General features: G+C 41.5%; 1 protein-coding gene across 7 annotated transcripts in view; it reads left to right on the top strand.

The window, feature by feature from the left end:
- Positions 1-17,425, top strand: part of bcorl1 (BCL6 corepressor-like 1) — a 34,565-nt gene extending 17,140 nt beyond the window's left edge. For 6 of the 7 annotated variants that reach the window (XM_085243995.1, XM_085244005.1, XM_085243980.1 and 3 more), the window contains exons 2-12: positions 2,673-2,758; positions 2,861-5,470; positions 5,732-5,861; positions 6,088-6,552; positions 8,691-8,878; positions 9,058-9,324; positions 9,423-9,589; positions 10,079-10,224; positions 13,461-13,538; positions 14,554-14,725; positions 15,676-17,425. In XM_085243995.1, the coding sequence (XP_085100121.1) occupies positions 2,753-2,758; positions 2,861-5,470; positions 5,732-5,861; positions 6,088-6,552; positions 8,691-8,878; positions 9,058-9,324; positions 9,423-9,589; positions 10,079-10,224; positions 13,461-13,538; positions 14,554-14,725; positions 15,676-16,021 (4,575 nt within the window). In that variant the 5' untranslated portion in view covers positions 2,673-2,752 and the 3' untranslated portion in view covers positions 16,022-17,425. The remainder of the gene's footprint in view (positions 1-2,672; positions 2,759-2,860; positions 5,471-5,731; positions 5,862-6,087; positions 6,553-8,690; positions 8,879-9,057; positions 9,325-9,422; positions 9,590-10,078; positions 10,225-13,460; positions 13,539-14,553; positions 14,726-15,675) is intronic. The other variant, XM_085244022.1, reaches the window with a different exon arrangement.
- The last annotated feature ends 268 nt before the right edge of the window (positions 17,426-17,693 follow it).

The following is a 17,693-nucleotide window of genomic DNA, read 5'->3' on the forward strand; positions in this document are numbered from 1 at the left end:
TCTGCGCTCACCTCTATCTACAGTAAATACTAGGGTCAGTTCCAGCGTGTGTCCCCAGTGTAAGCTGTGTACTTATATGATATGAAGTTGATTCACGCTTTAATTATAATTCCTAATCGTGTGTATGGCCATCAGTGCTTTTTAACTTGTCTTGTGCGAGTTTTCAATAGAAAAGCAGTGAGTGGGATTGTCTGGTCATTAAATCTGGCTGTTGAGCATTTAAGGCTGCATGCCAGTAACTGGTCCAGTTATGCATAATCATTAACTATATGCGCACATGCAAAAACCTTTGCTCGTTTCTTGTCACTCGCGGGTGTGCATGACTTAATCAACACAAAACACACACACTGATGTCGGCTCTAACAAAAGATCATTTGAGCAGTAACAGCTGATTGCCTCATGGATTACTGAATGAGCCTGCTGGGGACAGGCCCTGGGTCGCCTTAGGAAGAGCCTCTATTTGAAGTGACTGTTAAAAGCATTTCTCACTGGGCTCCTGCAGTAAAAACCAGGGGTATCCCATTCATGTTTTTTTTAATCCCAATCTTGTAATATTGAGATTCTGCTGATTCCAGGTCTAATCTAGCATTGATATTTATTTTTTGCACATTTTCCCCTAATGCGCGTGTATGCCCAGGCTGCATTAAAGTTAGCACATGTTATCCTACATAATTTTCGCTTTTTTTGCTAATTGTCCCTTGATGTTCTCAAGTGTAATAGATATTTTTGCTTATTAATGAAGCTTCTGGCACAGTTTTTGTGCTGATGTTAATGTCAAATAAGGAGGTTTTGAGCTCTGCAGTTACTGAGTGAGTAGAGTGTTGATGACATATTGCATAGTGTAGTTGTACATGGTGGCCGAGTTGCACTTTGCAATAATACCACTTACAGTTGACTGTGAATTGTCTAGGAGGGAAGAAATTTCACATTCGTTGCAGTGATGGCATCCTATTACAGTACCACTCTCAAATTAATTGAACTCTTTAGAACAACCTATTTTTTGACAAATGTTTGTAAAGGCAGTTTGCATGGCTAGGTGCTTGGTTTTGTGGCAATGAGACTGAAAACACCTGAGAGATGTGGCTCGGTATTATTGTTCCTATTGTGTACACCTGCTGAAGGGGAAACCTCCTCTGTGTTCAACCAGGACGATTTTGTAAAGTCACAAGCTTGAGCGAGAACCTCCAGTGAACATGTAGACGTAGAAATTGTTATGCCCATTTTTATTACTGAAGACAGTAATAATTATTTGAACACGATTCAACTTTTTGGCTCAAAAAAACTTTGATGGTTTCTCTTAATTTTCTTTTTTGTATGATGTGATATTTTGTATGATATGGACTCTGTGGCAGGGAGGTTGTCAGAAGGATTAAAACCATCTCCTTTAATTTCCAACATAAAAAGTTTCAGGAGTACATCATATTTAAGGTTAACTTGCAGAAATGAAATGGAACATGAAAGAGGTGATCATTTGTGGTACTCCTCCAAAAGTTGATTCTGTTCATCTGGACGTAGCGTTTTCAGTGGGAGAAACGTTTCGTCACTCATCCAAGTGACTTCTTCAGTCTCAGCTGACTGCAGGTTTCCCCAGCCTTATAAACAGTACATTTGCATAATGACTGAAACCAGCCCACTGAAGGAACAATGGGCTGAGAGGTCAGTTCCTTAATCATAATTATGCAAATTCTCATGACCATTGATCAACAACCACTGACCAAAACCCACTGATCAAAGACCACTGATCAATGGCCATGAGTACCATTCACCGAGAGTTGGGGAATGGCTGCAATCACAGCATTGTAAGATGGCGAAAGATGTACCCTCAGGCCCCCTCCTCGATTCAGAGATGGTCTTTCCCTTTTCACGTAAATGGCCTCCTTGATTCCGCACTCAAACCAGCGTTCCTCCCTGTCCAGGATGTGAACATCCTCATCATTGAAAGAGTGTCCACTGGCCTGTAGGTGTAAATAGACTGCAGAGTCCTGGCCCAGCCATTCCCCAACTCTCTGTGAATGGTACTTATGGTCTTTGATCAGTGGTCTTTGATCAGTGGGTTTTGGTCAGTGGTTGTTGATCAATGGTCGTGAGAATTTGATTTTGACGTCACTTGGATGAGTGACGAAACGTTTCTCCCACAAAACGCTACGTCCAGATGAACAGAATCAACTTTTGGAGATTTACTTTCCTGGATGATCGAGAATGCATCAAGACATCATTTGTGGTAGTTTCTTACGTGTCTCTGCCAAGGGTTCATTGGATCCTAATCCTTCTATGCTTCAATTAATGCATTAGATCTCATTTTACGCAGTGAATGTACAATGTTCTTTTAGTGAAGAGAGTTCACATTTCAAATGGATGAGCACTGGCAGCTTTCCACATCCCCTATGTGCAACAAAATAAAATCAAAGGGAATAACACAACGAATACGTGCCATCAGTTTACCACACTTCTCTCTGCTGCTCTAGATTGTCTCCTTGTTCTTAGGAAATTGTAACACAGCTGAACTCCAAGCATATCTTAAAGAAAGGAAGTTTTCAGTTGCCCAAAGTTAGTTACTTATTTCTTCTTCTCGAAGGTTTAGTCGAACAGATATTTTCTGTAGCTGAAAGGAGAACGGTGCTAAAGTAATCACAGCAAGTGGTTTTATGTTTTTTCTCTTGTGTGTTTTGCAGCATATCACTGTATTTGAAGGAGAACTCTCACCTGACTGACGCAGATACCCCCTAAGGCATGTTGTGCTAAAGAAACACCTATGCAGGTAATTGGCTTTTTTTTTCTGCTGAAGTTGTATTGCTTGAATAGCGCATCCTGTCCTCTTATCTAATTAACACCAGCCTCATGAACTTTTCTTATTACTCAGGTGGATCCCACACTAATGAATGTAGGGGATGGAGGCACGGTGAGCAGAGAGATCAGTGCTCCAAATAAAGCGTCTGCTAGCATGGTGGGAAATCCCCCCCAGACGCTCCCCCCTGAGTTCAGAGGAGATGTTGCTCTCAGTCAGCAAAATAAGACAACTCCAACAAAAGACTGTAAGACTGTAAAAGCCTGCCCGGACAACTACAACCACAGCCCCGAACTTTCTCCACCGCAACTGCCCAACAATGCACCAATGTCCGGCTTGGTCCTCACCAGCTCAGAAAAGAGAACAGACAAAAGAGCAGAAACCTCTAAGCTCAAAGCTGATGGTTCTGGGGTCTTCCCCACTCCTCAGTGGTCGAGTGGTGTAAAAGTTAGCCAGGAGGATTCACTCAGCCCCTGTCACAGCAATGTGACATCCAATAAGAAATCCCATTCACAAACACAATCTGTGCAAAGTGTCCCACCTGGGTTTCAGTGCTCTGCCATGTTTAAACCAGCCCAGCCTGTTGCCTTCCTTCCCACAGCAAATTTTTCCTCTCCACTTTGTAAAATGAATCTTCCACCAGCATTAGGTCAGATTGCAGCATTGAGAGAAGCCCCAGCCACTCAGTTTCAGAAAGAAAGCCAGCCTCAAAGCTCAGGTGTTGCTGGGCCACCTCTCATGCGGACCTATCCCTACCCGTTGTCTGTGGCCCGGACTCCGGCTGCAGAGAAAAAGACGGGCACGTCGACCTCAAAACTCAGATCTAACCACGCATCAAGTAAGAATGCTAAATCTGTTGGAGAACATAAATCTTTAGCTTCTGTGGTAGCCTCACCAGCTATTGCCCTACCATTGCAACATCCATCATTAACTTCAGCTGCACCCACTCACTACACCTTGTCTCCGACTGCTGCCATTTGCTGTGGCTCTGCTCTGGCCAACATCGCCTCACAGAGCAGAATGCTGAACCATGTAGAGAAAAGCAACAGCATAGATAAGACAACCATGGGCTCTCTAAAAACCACACCTCCTGCAACAGACGACCACACAGTCTGCTCAGTTGAATCAAGAGATGTACCTCTTGATTTGTCCGCCAAATCAAAACGCCCTAAATGCTTAAATGACCCTCCTGTTACTATGATGGAATCCCACAATAATGAGTCAAATCAGAGAGAATTTCTGAATTCAAAGAAGACTCATTCTGCAAATTACGGCTCCGCTCTGCAATACCCCATCTTACCAAACACCCACCGAAATGGATCTCATCAAAAGCAATTAAATAGGTCTCAGAATCACCAGATCCCAGAGGTCAAACCAGCCTGGGGTAAGGGATCTTCACAAGATTCAATAAAAAACATCCCTGGTACATATGTGGGAGTTGCTAGTCCAATATTGGCTTCTACTCTAAGGGGCAAAGATGGAAAAGGGACGTTTGTGGATGAATTTCAGAGTTTTGCAAAGCAGGAGTTTATATCTATAATTGACCAGGGAGAACATCTGGCCACAGGAGGAAAGAAGCCATCCTGTCTGATGAAGGGTAACCAACACACTCACAGTGTCAAGCATGTTAAAAACACCAGCACAACCATAACTAAGAACTGTCCCTCAAAAGGAGCCCTAACCACTGCGTTGTTAAGCTCAACCAATGCTCAAATTCCTCAGAAATGTGGGCCTGGCAAAACAGCGGTACCATACTCTGCTCCCCTTGTCAGTCCAGCTTGGCAGCAGGCATCTCATCTCACATCATCACATCAAGCTTCTTCTAATCATCGAAAAATCACACAAGGATCTCCAAAGACTAAGGGCACCGCAGTTACAGACAGTTGTAAGTTTCCAAGTGCCCATCACAGCCCGTCCAAACCTGAGGATGATAAGTGGGAGAGAATGAAGTCTCCTCTGTCTAACCTTGCGTCCATTGTAAAGCAGCAAGCTCTTGATACAACAACACTGACGGATGAAGGTAATTCCCAAGCATCGCCTGTTGCATCACGAAAAGCTGATGGTCTGAATACACTCACGGGAAATCAAGACATACAATCTAAGCATACCTCTACTTTTGAATACCCACCATGCTGGTCTGTGGAAAAGTGGCCTAGTGCACCATCTCAAGGGGATTTCACTCAAGCTATGAAAAGACATGACAAGGCAAATGCCGCTGAGCTTTTGGAGAATAACACTGACATGCACACCAGTCAGGGAGAGCACATGGGACTTCAGGTGAAGCAAGGCTCCTCAAAGCCCGCAGGCCAGTCTCATCTCTACGGGAGCAGTGCATCAACAAATGGGAACAGGATGGAGAGTAAACTAGCCCAGGTGTTAGAGGGGGAGATATTGAGGAAAGAAAGTGGGCCGTCAGACAGTCCTCCTGGTGACAAATTGGAGGGCATGGCTGCATCTATTCTTACAGGCCAGTGTGCAGGGGGAGGCGACAAGTTTGAGAAGAAAACAAACGGAACCAAAGAGGAGTCGCCAACCAAAGCAAAAGCTGCTGCCGTCAAACAAAAGAAGAACAGTCCTAAGAAGCCAGCAAAAGAGAAATCTCCAACAGATGCATTACAGAAGGCTGCAAGAAGGAAAAAGCAAGAGACAGAAAATACTCCAACCAAAGTGTCCCCTAAAAAGAAGGTAAATTATTAATTCCTATTACTCTCATTATTTCTCTTTGGTTAAATTTGAAGAAATATTTAAGGTAGCAATCGTCTTTTAAGAGTTTAAAGAGCGAAAAGGCTATTCAGAGCTCCCTTTCATATTATTAAGTTATGACTGATGGTTTCACTTTCGAGGGCTTATTGTGAGTCTCTTGCATCCTCTCTGTCACCACGAGAGGCTCATGATCAATAACCTCCAATAGAGCGTGCTCACTCTGTCCCCTGTGTATTTCTGCAGAAGAAACAATGTGCACCTGTGCTGGAGCAGAGTCTGTCAGCGGGAAAACCTTCCCCTCCAACTAAAGAGGCGATTCCAAGGGAAAAGATCAGTCCCAGCAAGGCCGAGCAGCAAACCTGCAACAAATCAGGTAGAGTCTTTGTTTCTTCCTTAATCCTATAGCTTTTACATTTTTTACAAAAATGTAAATTTAATGATACTTTTATTTAGTTAAAAAAAGTTTTGTTGTAGTATATGGTTTGATTACTCTGGGTTCAGTTTCAGTTTTAGAGCTAAGTAACCTGCAGTCAGTGTCTCAGTCTTACTCTCAGCATAGAGTCTGGTGTGAATGTAACAATCAGATGTGATTTAATCAGTTCCAGATAGCAGTCCTCAGACTTTGGAGACTTCAGCGTCTCTCATTAGTCCCGCCGTATCCACCAAGGAGGCCGAAGCCACAGAGTGCTCCTTCCCAAGACTGAGGCGAAGGCGGCGGCGAGTTGATGACGCTCGACTTGACCTCTGGGGCTTTGCGACGCCCTCCCCTCCACCCCCGCCAATGCCTCCTCCCCCAATATCCCCTTCGCCCTCTCTGACTCTGCCCCAACCTGTTCGCCGTCCGAGAGGGAGGCCTCGATCAAATCCTCTGCCGGAACGTACGCTACAGGGCAAGGGAAAAACATCTGGCGCTGAGGGCGATACGCCATCTCGTAAGAAACGTCGGCGATGTCGTAATAAGAAGTATCAGACTGGGGACTACATCACAGAGAAAGACAAGCTGGAAGATGGAGAACACCTTGAAGAATCTAACTCTCTGATAAAGGACGCTGGAGTCCCAGAAGGTAGAGATCAGTTAAAAGTTATCCTGGTCAGAAGGTTAAAAAAGAAAAAGATTCACATATTACAGTATTAAAAGAGAATGACTTGAGAATCAATGAAGTTCAACATTTGAATACAGCAGCTGTTGAATATTTTTATGCAATCCAAAGCTCACTAAATGACCGGTAGTAAGTAGGCATCTAATCAGTTAATCAACTGACTACTTAATTGCTAAAAAATTATTTTCAGCTATTTAAATTATTAATTGTTTTAATTCATTTATGTTTCAAAAACATCAGTGAAAATAGTCAGAAGTGTAATTGAAAATAAAAATTATTGTTACTTGTTTTTTAGTCCTTCAAGCACATCAAACATTAGTTAGAAACAGCCTCACAAAAAAGCCTGAATCATTCTCTTTTAATACCATTATACATTAATCCTTTTTTGGCTGCTGACCATAAAAAGCGACAAAACATTTGGCTCTGTTGGCTCGTGACGAGTATTTGTCATCTTTTCTGACGTTTCATAGACTAAGTGATTATTCATTCTTTAAAAAAAAAAAATCTGATGAATGAATCGGTACAGACAATAATGTAAAGCTCTGTTCTACTCTGTGAAGTAGTCAGTATACATATACATATAAATTTAGCAACAAAAAACTAGTTTGCTGTGTATTCACTTTAATCTTTTCTGATGGTTGGTTTTAGTACAGAAGTAACAAAAATGACCAATTCATGTTGCTTTGATGTTTTTCTTCCATTATAATTCCATATTTATTTGGTCAAAATAGAGCTGAGTAAAGCTTTAAAAAGCCAAAATCCTCCAGATGTTATGGCATTTAAGGTAAATGTTAAATAAAATACACATATTCGTAGATAACTTAGTTACTCACAGGTGACGATGCTGGTTTTCCCTGAGTTCTGAGATTGTTCATGAAAGAAATTTCTGTTTAATGAATTTAAGAATGAATGACTCCAAACTGTCACTTAGCTTGGAGACTCAAGCTGTGTCCATGCTTGTTGCGCACTGCGTTGTCGCTGACAGCTGGTCGCTAGCAGACATTCCAGTCTACGGTTGCCAAGGTAACCGTCTAACGTATTTAATACCCTGTGATAGGTAGTCACTTCAGTACTTAGGTTCACAAAGGTTTTGCTTGGGACCCGCTCACATTGCGTCTCTGGCTGTTTTTTCGCAGTAATAAGATGTTTTAGCTCCGCTACCTTTGCAATAACTTTCTTCTGATTGGCTGCCCCTCGAAAACCAAAGATGTAGAGAGCAGGCAGGTGAGGGTGAGAATCTGTGCTCACAGCTAGAGCTGAGCGCCTGGGAGGATGATGTTAATAATGATATTCCCTCTCGCTGACATGATACAGTAGGACTGTGCAATTAATCTGTGGCATGTTTAGTTCAGCTCCAGGCAAGATGATGGAAAGAGAGGCTTTGGTGAGTAGCAAAACCATCAGCTGTTAGGAATCACCTTGGTTTGGTTTTTCTGAAGAAATTACACAAATAAATTATGGTTAAAAAGTTGAACTTCATCGAGCAGCTCTGTCCCACTGAGGAAAAAGTAGAAAAAACTGTCTGAATCTTGAGATTTTGACTCACAGGTATTATTTATTTATGTATTTACAGATGTCATTATTTTAAATTTTTCCTATGTTTAATATATGTTCTATTCAATTAAATTCAGTTTTATCTATAGCACCAAATCAAGGTGTTTTATATTATATTGTAAGGTAAAACCTCACAATAATACAGAGACCAGCTTGGGGTCTGTCTGTCTATATCTATATATTTCTCTCAGAAGATCCACATCATCTATCTGTTAGTGTGGAAATGACATGCATCGTGAGTGTATATGTAGAGAAAAAGCTAGGACATGGCAGATTTAAGCATAAGATTGTAAAATCAGGGTAGAGTAGCTGGCAAACAGCAGTTTTCTTGTTTACTTGGATAAGATGGCTAAGCTTCCGGAAGTACCAGACAGTCTGATATCAGCACCTAAATTATTCCATTCTCCATGTTAGGCTTGGCAGATGGGGATGAGCACAAAGCTGCATCAGTGCAGTGTTGATAAATGAGTGGTGTGTAAAGATTAGGATTGTTGGTGTATCTCCTGTCTACCACTCAGTATAACGGCAGGTCTAATTTGCCATTACAGTTCCACAGGTGGAACATTGTCCGAGTCCCGCTGCCCCCAGTCCAGAGCCTCTTCCCAAGAGACCGTCAGTCACTCGCTCAGGATCGGTTCGCTACCAGGAGAGTGAAGAATCTCCAGAGTGCAATGATAAGCCTTCAGGGAAGAGGAAGTGCAAAAGCAAACACCTATGTGACAGTGATGAGCCGAAGGTAAGCTGCCGATGCTGCTTGTGGGAGGATAGCCCATCACAGATCATGCATAGTTGATAGAAACAAGGTACAATGGATATACAAGCTTACAGTGCCCCCCTGTGGCCTGATTGAAATCTATGTTTCTCACATTTGTGATGGCAGCTGGAAGTTCTCTAATCAGTAAATCTGTGTTTTAGAATAAGACCAAACGCTGCAGTTTGGGCAAGAGTAGCGCCTCCCTCACCTTGGATGATGATGGAGCTGATGCAAAAGTACCAGTTAGCCCATCACCAGCTCCAAAAAGTTTGCCATCCTCTCCATCTAAAAAGAAAAGCTCGTCAGGAAGAAGCAGCGGTCCAGATTCTCTGACCAAAAGGCCCGTTCCGCCAGAGGTTCGCCGGCTGATTGTCAATAAAAATGCAGGGGAGACGTTGCTGCAACGTGCTGCGCGCTTGGGCTATCAGGTACAACCCGACACGTTTACTGGTAACAGGAATTTTGACATCAGTGGAAAAAATGCATGATAATCTGACAGTTTATCTTTCCTTCCGGTGTTCTGCAGGACGTAGTCCAGTATTGTCTCGAAAAGGACATCCGGGAGGTCAATCGGCGTGATAATGCCGGTTACACAGCTCTCCATGAGGCGTCCTCCCGGGGCTGGACTCAGATTGTCCAGATGCTGCTGAACAATGGTGCAGATGTCAATTGTAGTGCTCAGGATGGAACACGGTGAGGCTTCAGGCAGCATGACAGTGGCTTTCATCAGAGACTTTATAACAGAGAGATGTGTTACTTGAAAAATCTTGAAATGAGATTCAACCACAGAAAAGATGGTGGTGGAAGTTTCTTAAAAACCTATTTAAAGATAAGCTTTTTAAAGACTTAATTTGGGGCATATTAGTAATTTTTTAAGATTAAACTGGGGATTGTCTACATGACATTTTTATGTCCTCATGACCATTGAAGTTAAACTATTTAGATAATGCTTCAAAATATCTGCCCAGAGGTCTTTCATTGCAAAAGTTTCTTCTAGCAGGACTCTTCTTGAGTTACTTGTCATATGTGTAACCTTTGTAATAAATCTAAGCATGACCCCTGGAAACAGCATGTATAACTAAAGTTAGATGTCATTGTCCTACAGTCTTCAATATTTTCTGTGTAATGTAAAGTTGTGCAAATGCTAAAAGTCTTTTGTGTTTTGTCTGTTCTTCCCCTCAGCCCACTTCACGATGCAGTAGCAAGTGATAACTTACCAATAGTCTGGTTGCTTCTGAACCACGGTGCAGACCCAACTCTGGCGACCTACTCTGGACATACACCAGTCAAATTGGCACATAGTGCAAGCATGAAGAAGTTCCTCACAGGTAGTTCAGCCTTCATATTCACCTTTACACCACTGGACAAGAGATTAACAGTTTATTCTTTGTTAAATTCATTTTTTTTAATCATCAACAAACATTTGGTGACACAGCAAATGCTTTCATAAAGCTATTTAGAATGAGACGGGAAAATAAATCATTGAAGTTGTAACTTTACAGTCATCCATCAAGCAGTGTGTCAACACATTAGTAAACTCTGCGCCCACTCCCACTGCATCGCTTTTGAGAATTGAACAATACAGGTTACATGAAGAATACATAAGAATTTCAGTCAAATCTTCTTCCACATCCACAAAGAGCCTGACAGTTGTTTAAATCATTGTTTTTGTTGTTTTCCAGTTGAATTTGGTTGTGTACTACTAAACTGAAACAAACTGAGCTCATCAAATATGTCTTGTGACTGATTAGGTGTTGATTGATTTATGCTTAATCCTGTTAGGAATGGTTTGTCAACTGATATCACACAAAGCAGATATGACATTAGATAACAGTCCAGTGCACTTGTGAGTTGGAGAAAATCAGCAACATATGGGTGTGGCTGTGGCTCAGGTGGCTGAGTGGGTCATCTACAAACCTGTGGACAGATGCCTGCCTGACTTTTCCTGGTAATGTGCTGAAGTATCCTTGGGCAAGATGCTGAACCACAACACATCCAAGAGAGTGTTTGTGTGTTTGGATGTTAGAAAACAATTAGGAGACATCACTGTGTGTTTGTTATAAGAACCAGGATCCTTAGGGGTTTTTTGTTGTTGTTTTTTTAAGTAACAAGGAGAATTTAAGTAAAAAGCTGCGGTGATGAGCTCTGACATGTCTGTTAAATTTGGAAGGACTTTTTAATAGATTGCTGTTCTGTAAAAACAGAAGAAAAACTTTTCTGAACAAATAATTTTTTGTGCCGTAAGCTTTTAATTCATTTTTATAAATAAGCATTTGGAAGGATGACATATGATTGCTGTAAGTTGCCTCCCTGGAATCAGTTAAAATCTGCTTTCCTCAGAAACTGTTCTCCATCCAAAGTTACTGCTTTGTGTGGCTGCAAGAAAAAAAACCAAAGCCAGCTTGTTATAAACATTAGGGGTGCAACGATACACAAAATTCACGGTTCGGTTCAGTTCGATACTTTGGTGTCACGGTTCGATATTTTTTTCGATACAAAAAATGTTCATGCCTTTTTAATTTATCATTTATTAAAATTATAAATATATATTTTAACTCAAAAGTACAGTTTTTAAATTTAATGTTGCTGAAATCTGATTGAGGAATCACTCATCTTTGGAAAAGAGAGTTTATTACAGAGAAATGGCTCTTTCCAAAATAAAAGCTATACTATAGCTTCTTCTGGGCTATATTCTCAGCAGCATATTAAACATATCAGGTCCCCATAAGGAGAATCCTGTGCTAACGGCTGTCTAAATGAGTCGGGCAAAGTTTATAGCATGCTTGCTTGTTGTTTTTGTCTGCTTCCACTTGTCTTTGCACTAGGATGATGTCGGAGTAAATGTGCAGTCATATTCGTTGTGTTCCCACTAGTGCCGTCAGCGTTAATCCCGTTGAAATGACATTAACGCCATAACGCGGCAAATCTCCGTTAAGAAGTTACCGTGGGGGGTTGGACGGTGTCAACACAAGCTAACTGCGCTGACGCACTAGTTCCCACAAATTGAGCATTGCGTGGCACATCCGACATACTGTTTTACTTTAGTCCATGACTCGCTTACCATCAGGGTCTTGCTTCACATGAAAACCAAGATAGTTCCAAACGCCAGATCTGAATGAGGGTGGGGGAGGTTCAATTTCAGGTAGCGTTGAGGCAGTTGCCATGTTGCAACGAGCTTAGCTTCTGTCTTGCCAGCTTGTGCTGCGCTCAGTGGATCTGCGCTCGACAGTGCAGCCTAGGCGGAGTAGTCGAACGCAGATCCACTGAGCGCTCAACACAGACAGCATCGTAAGTTGATAAAATAAATAAAAAATGTTGTATTGTTCATACATATGCGTACCGAACCGAAAGCACAGTATCGAACGGTTCAATATCGATACGAGTATTGTTGCACCCCTAATAAACATGACCACTTTCATGCAATGCTAAAGGTGTCTTTTCAGCACTTTGCCAGGTTAAACAATAAATAATTCACATAAGTCAGTGTTTGCTTGCTGCTGAATCTGGGTAGCATATTAGTCTCACGTCGTACGTGCATCTCCAGGCAGTTTTTACACATCAACAGTGTTGAGAGAATAGAGTGCGGATATTATCCAGAGTTGCACCACACAACAGGAGATGGATGATGTCAGCCACGTTCTCACTGTACTGTCTGGTTGAGGTGAAGGGTGGCAGCTCAGATGAGCATGCACGAGGCAGGCCACATGACGCATTTTCACTCGCTGTGAATTCAGACTGTCAGACATCACCCCTGCCTACCGAGCAAACACCATTTACTGTCCGATCTCATTTATTAGGGCACTTTGATTGTCATAGACACAAGATTACTTACAATTTTGGGTTCTCACAATTATTAAAAATAATCAGGGTAAATTGTTTGCATTCTATTTCACAGTGAAGTTAGAGGTCCCCGTCTTTGTTTCGTCTTTCAGTTCGCCAAACTTTTAATTTTGTTGCTCTCTACGAGCTCACAATTACACTCCACCAGGCTGTGGCTTGTTTAGTTCAGCTCATATCTCTTTCGTTGTGTTTTATCAAATAATTTTTTGTAGAATTCGTGTTAAAATTTAATGAAAGCCACAGTAAAGAAGACAACTTGGTTATTTTTATTGAGTTTTTTCTGTAAGTCTGTGACTAGTGGTGTTAAATAATTGTGATCTCAGTTTTGACTAAAATAACTGTGTTTATATTTGCCATAATCAAGCAGCTCTGCTGCAGTGCATGTGTGAAAGTGGCTACAGATAAACAGAGAGATGAAGGCTCAGTAGTTGGTACAGAAAGACAGACATGCAGCTCTGATGGCCTGTTTTCTCCTTGCACTGGTAGCTGCACAGAGCTACACAATGGACCGTATCACATGCACAAGCTCTAACTTTGTTTTCTTTGCTGATGGTCTTAATTTAGTCCACTTTTCTTTCACCCTTATACCATTGTACGTTTTGCTTGGTCCAGAACAAGCACTAGCATCAGCCTTCATCTACATATTTCCACGTAGAAGTCATAACATGCAAACAGCCAGAGTCATAAAAAAAAAACAATACCACGTATTTTTTCTTTTCTCCAGAATATTTCACAGACCTGGAAGGCCGCAATGAACAGGATCCTAGTTTACCCTGGGATTTCTACAGCAGCTCGCTGTTCGGTGAGTAACCTTCACGCTGAACCTGTCAGTCTGCTGAATGTCAGCCCATTGATCAATCAAATACCCAGCTTTAATTTGTAAGCATGGTGGCATAAAAGTAATTGAAATTGCATTCCTATGCTGCTCCTGAGTCACAGGGAATGGAAGCCAGTTTATAGACTGGGCTCCAGCTTGACCACTGGCACGTGGAGGGGGTGTTAGCTTTGAGTATTAGCATCCGTGTTTTGTTGTAAACAGCCACAGGGAGCCTGTTATCTAGTGGAAGGAAAGCAGGATTAGAGTTGCATGGAAGGACTGAAGGAGACTAAAGACAAAGTGGTCTACAGCTTCTGAACAGTCTGAGTCACAAAAGATAATCAGGTTTTATAACTGCAGCGGTTTGTTAACTTTTAGTTTTTTTTGTTTTTCATTGAGTAATGCCAGCTATTTCAGTCATTTTATCAAAATCTGCCAGTCAATGGCAGCATGGATATTATAGTTGTCATTGTGCACTTTATATATCCACTGTAGAGGTTTGTATTTTGTTTCCATACAGGTTTAAAGGAGACTTTTATGTTCATTTCCAGTTCAGTGTTTCTATTCATTGACTGAACATGTGCTTCATCCTGCCTGGAAAAAAAGCTGTTTTAGCTCCTCTCCCTTTAAGCCAACTGTCTTCTAACTGGCGCGTATATATATGTGTGTGTGTGTGTGTGTGTGTGTGTGAAGAAGAAAAAAAAATTATATATATATATATATATATATATATATATATATATATATATATATATATATATATATATATATATATATATATATATATATATAAAAAATTTTTTCTTTTTTTTCATCTGCTTTTATATTTGAAGCTGTGACTGACACCATGAAGTGTGTTTATGTGTATTTTTATATGTCACCAGTTGTATGTGTGTAACTGTCCACTAGAGGGCATGCAGACCTCGTTCATTAGTACAGTAACAGCCAGCTTGTCCGCTCTTCCTCCCTTTCTCACCTCAGTGAACTCTTCCCTTCACAGAGACTGACCAGGAGCCGTGCTGGGACTTCCTGCTGTCTGAGCAGAACCAGGAGTTGGAGGAGAATGTAACGGGGAAGACCGAGCAAGAGTCGGACAAAGATTGTCTTATGTTCGAGTTCTCCTCGGAGCCTCTGCTACCCTGCTATCACGTGCAGGTGTCATTAACACAGGGGTAAGTTCATAACGATGAGAGTTTACTGGCGACAAACCACACGGTAATAAATCAGATTTTTGGGGGGTGATACAATATCAGGCCACTCAAATGTCATCTAAATTTGGTCACCGCTCTGCAATATGCCTAAGAATTACAGCAATTTAGGGCAGATAGGCTATGATGATAGCAGATACTGATGGTTAAGACTTATAAGTAAACAGCAGTTGCTTCAGCTTCTGGTACATAAACATTTATTGGAAATGTACTAAAGATATCTGCATGATGTTCCAACCCAACATCTTTAATGTCATGAGTTGTTATTGTTCCTGCGTGTAAAGGGGAACAAGTACAGGATGATGAGAAATATTTCTGCTTTTTTGTCTTCAAAAACACAATATTTAAGCTTCAGTTTCATTGGTCAGGTACTTTAATTACTATCAGATGGTGATGCTAGTATGGGGAGATGTTATTTCTGCAAAGAAAACCTTAATAGATCAGGTCATTGCCTCAGCATGTGTTACCTTTGGCAAATAGGTTATGGGTTTAGTTCAGTTTGTTGCATTTTTGTAGGATTACTCAGAAATTTGAGGGATTTACATGGGGCATTTACCAGAGTTGGGGCTTGGCCCAGCTTAGTAATGATTTGGTTTTGAAGCTGATCTGGATCCAGGACTTTTTGGAAGGATTCTTAACCAGTGTGCAAGCGGGCAAAGTTGGATATTTCCCATCATTTTGGGGCAACCATATTTTTTTCAGGTTATGCCACTGCTTTGTGACACTTGAAACGATATGATACTTAATAAGTGTCTCTGTGGTGCATTAATATATTGTTGCTTTTGTTGTCTGTCTGGACAAAAAACTGGACTGTAGTTTCATGTTTGTTCATTTGACGACGCTTACACCTAAACTGCCAGCTCTCGTGTTGTGCATGCCACCTTCAGCTGATGTCTGATGTTTTGCTTTTGCAGTTTTTGCAACTGGTTCCTGCTGACGGATGTCCTGAAGCGCCTGAAGATGTCTGCGCGGATTTTCCGGGCGCGGTATCCACACTTGGAGGTGGTGAGTTTGTCGCACGCTGAGCTCTGGAGGCAGGTATCGGTCAGCCAGGTGAGCTCCGCTTTGGTTTCTCCCTACAAAAGCAAAACTAAGGAGGAAGAGAAAGAAGAGGAGGACGAAGACGGACTTGTGGATCTGGTGCGTTGTGTACCGGAGCTCCAGAGACTACTGGGTTCCTCGATTCACATCCTACAAGAGGACGAGGAGGAGGAAGAGGAAGAGGTAGTGACAAACACAGGGAAGCCTCACAGCCGATAGCCTCTCTTGAGCTGCGCCCCAGCACCACGCAAACTGTCATTTTGTCAGCCTTCCCTCCAGGCAGCAGCTCAGTGGAAACCTCTCCGTCCGTTGTAACGAGGGTCAAAGATTTTATCTCCAGCTACAGTAACGACTGACACTCCACCGATGACCTCTGACCTTTGGCAGAAGTCATCTGAAGGACCTGCACACAGGAGTTGTCGATGCTGGATAGCAGCTTTCAGGTTCCTATCTATAGGTATATTTGAATACATGAGAACTATTGAGTAAACCTTTTTATTAATTATGTATGTACATGGTAGTGTATATGTATATCTTGCCATCAGGGTAAACACATTTGATTCTATAAATGTATTCTTGTGGCAGAGGACGGATAATGTTTAGGACTTTTTTGTTTTAGTTTGTTCCTGAGGGAAAGCGATATTTTTCGACGGGAGATAATCCAAGGCTTTTATCTTGGTGAAGTCTTGCGTACAGCTAAGACGCTTAAGTCAGGGAGGCCATTGGCCCAGATGGTTTCTCTGTCAACCTGAGAGATCTGGAGACCTGCAGAGAAGAGATCGTGGCACATAACATTCAGACCTAATCACCTGCTCAGAGCCTCCTTTCCATTTTTCACTTCCGGTGTCCTCGAGATCATTTCTGAATGGACCTGATAATTTAAAGTGTTGATTTTTTTTCCTGTGCATTTCACATAGTGAGGCAGGCCCACGAAAGCTGTTCCGGTCCCTGGTTGCAGTATCAAATAAGGCTGTTTCGGACATTGAGGCGCAGAGTTTGTTTACAGAACTGGACAGACAGTAGTCTTCTCTACGCGTCCTAATACAGAATCCTGTGGATCTCTCTCAGAGGAAACTTTCTACCATCTCTGGAGTCCAGAGGAGCCACGACGGTCCCCCAACTTCCCAATATGGTGTTTCCAGCTCCCAGAGTGCTTTGTGTTGCAGTGTTTTATTTACACTGTTTGTTGTGCTTAATTTAATAGTCATTAATATATTTGATCTCTTGTGTATCTGACAACCCTATCTATGAAAAATACTTTCTATGGTTGGTGCTTCATTCTGAAATGTACTTATTATTAGGATCCCTTTATTCTGAGATTTCCCTCCTTCATTCAAAAACAGTATTTCAAAAACAAAGGAGAAAAAAAGAGAGAGAAAAAAAGCAAAAGTACAGTTTTATTGTACTGGTGCTACACTAGATTTTGTGTTGACAATCAATGAAGTTTTGGTTTGAAGTCACAAACTAACAAAAGATATTTAAGATGAAGAGACTTAAGGTGTAAAGAAAAGTATAGTTTAGTTAAAGAAAATGGGATACAACAAGTGTGAGATCTTCAGAGAGCCTTTTATTTGATTCTTTTATAAGAAATAAACAAGAATAAAGCATGATTGTGAATCACAACTTAATGTCTTTTATGTCAAATTTATGTATAAAGTCCAATTTTGACATATTTCCTGGTGCGACTAATAATAATGATAATAATACCAATATTAATAAGAATTTTGAGTCAAGAAAGGGGCTTCAACTGCTTTACAGTTGAGTTTAGCTCGGTAATAAGCTTTTCCTCCCTTTGTTCAGCAAACAATAAAGCCCTGCCTGCCCTCGTAGTATCTTAATATAGCATTTGTATTTATTTATTGCACCTAAGATTATCCTGTAGCTGAATTGT

This window comes from Mchenga conophoros, linkage group LG2, assembly GCF_057382185.1.
Source record: "Mchenga conophoros isolate Kocher_MC1m ecotype Shallow Benthic linkage group LG2, M_conophoros_male_GT1.1, whole genome shotgun sequence".
In the NCBI taxonomy this organism is placed as follows: domain Eukaryota; kingdom Metazoa; phylum Chordata; class Actinopteri; order Cichliformes; family Cichlidae; genus Mchenga; species Mchenga conophoros.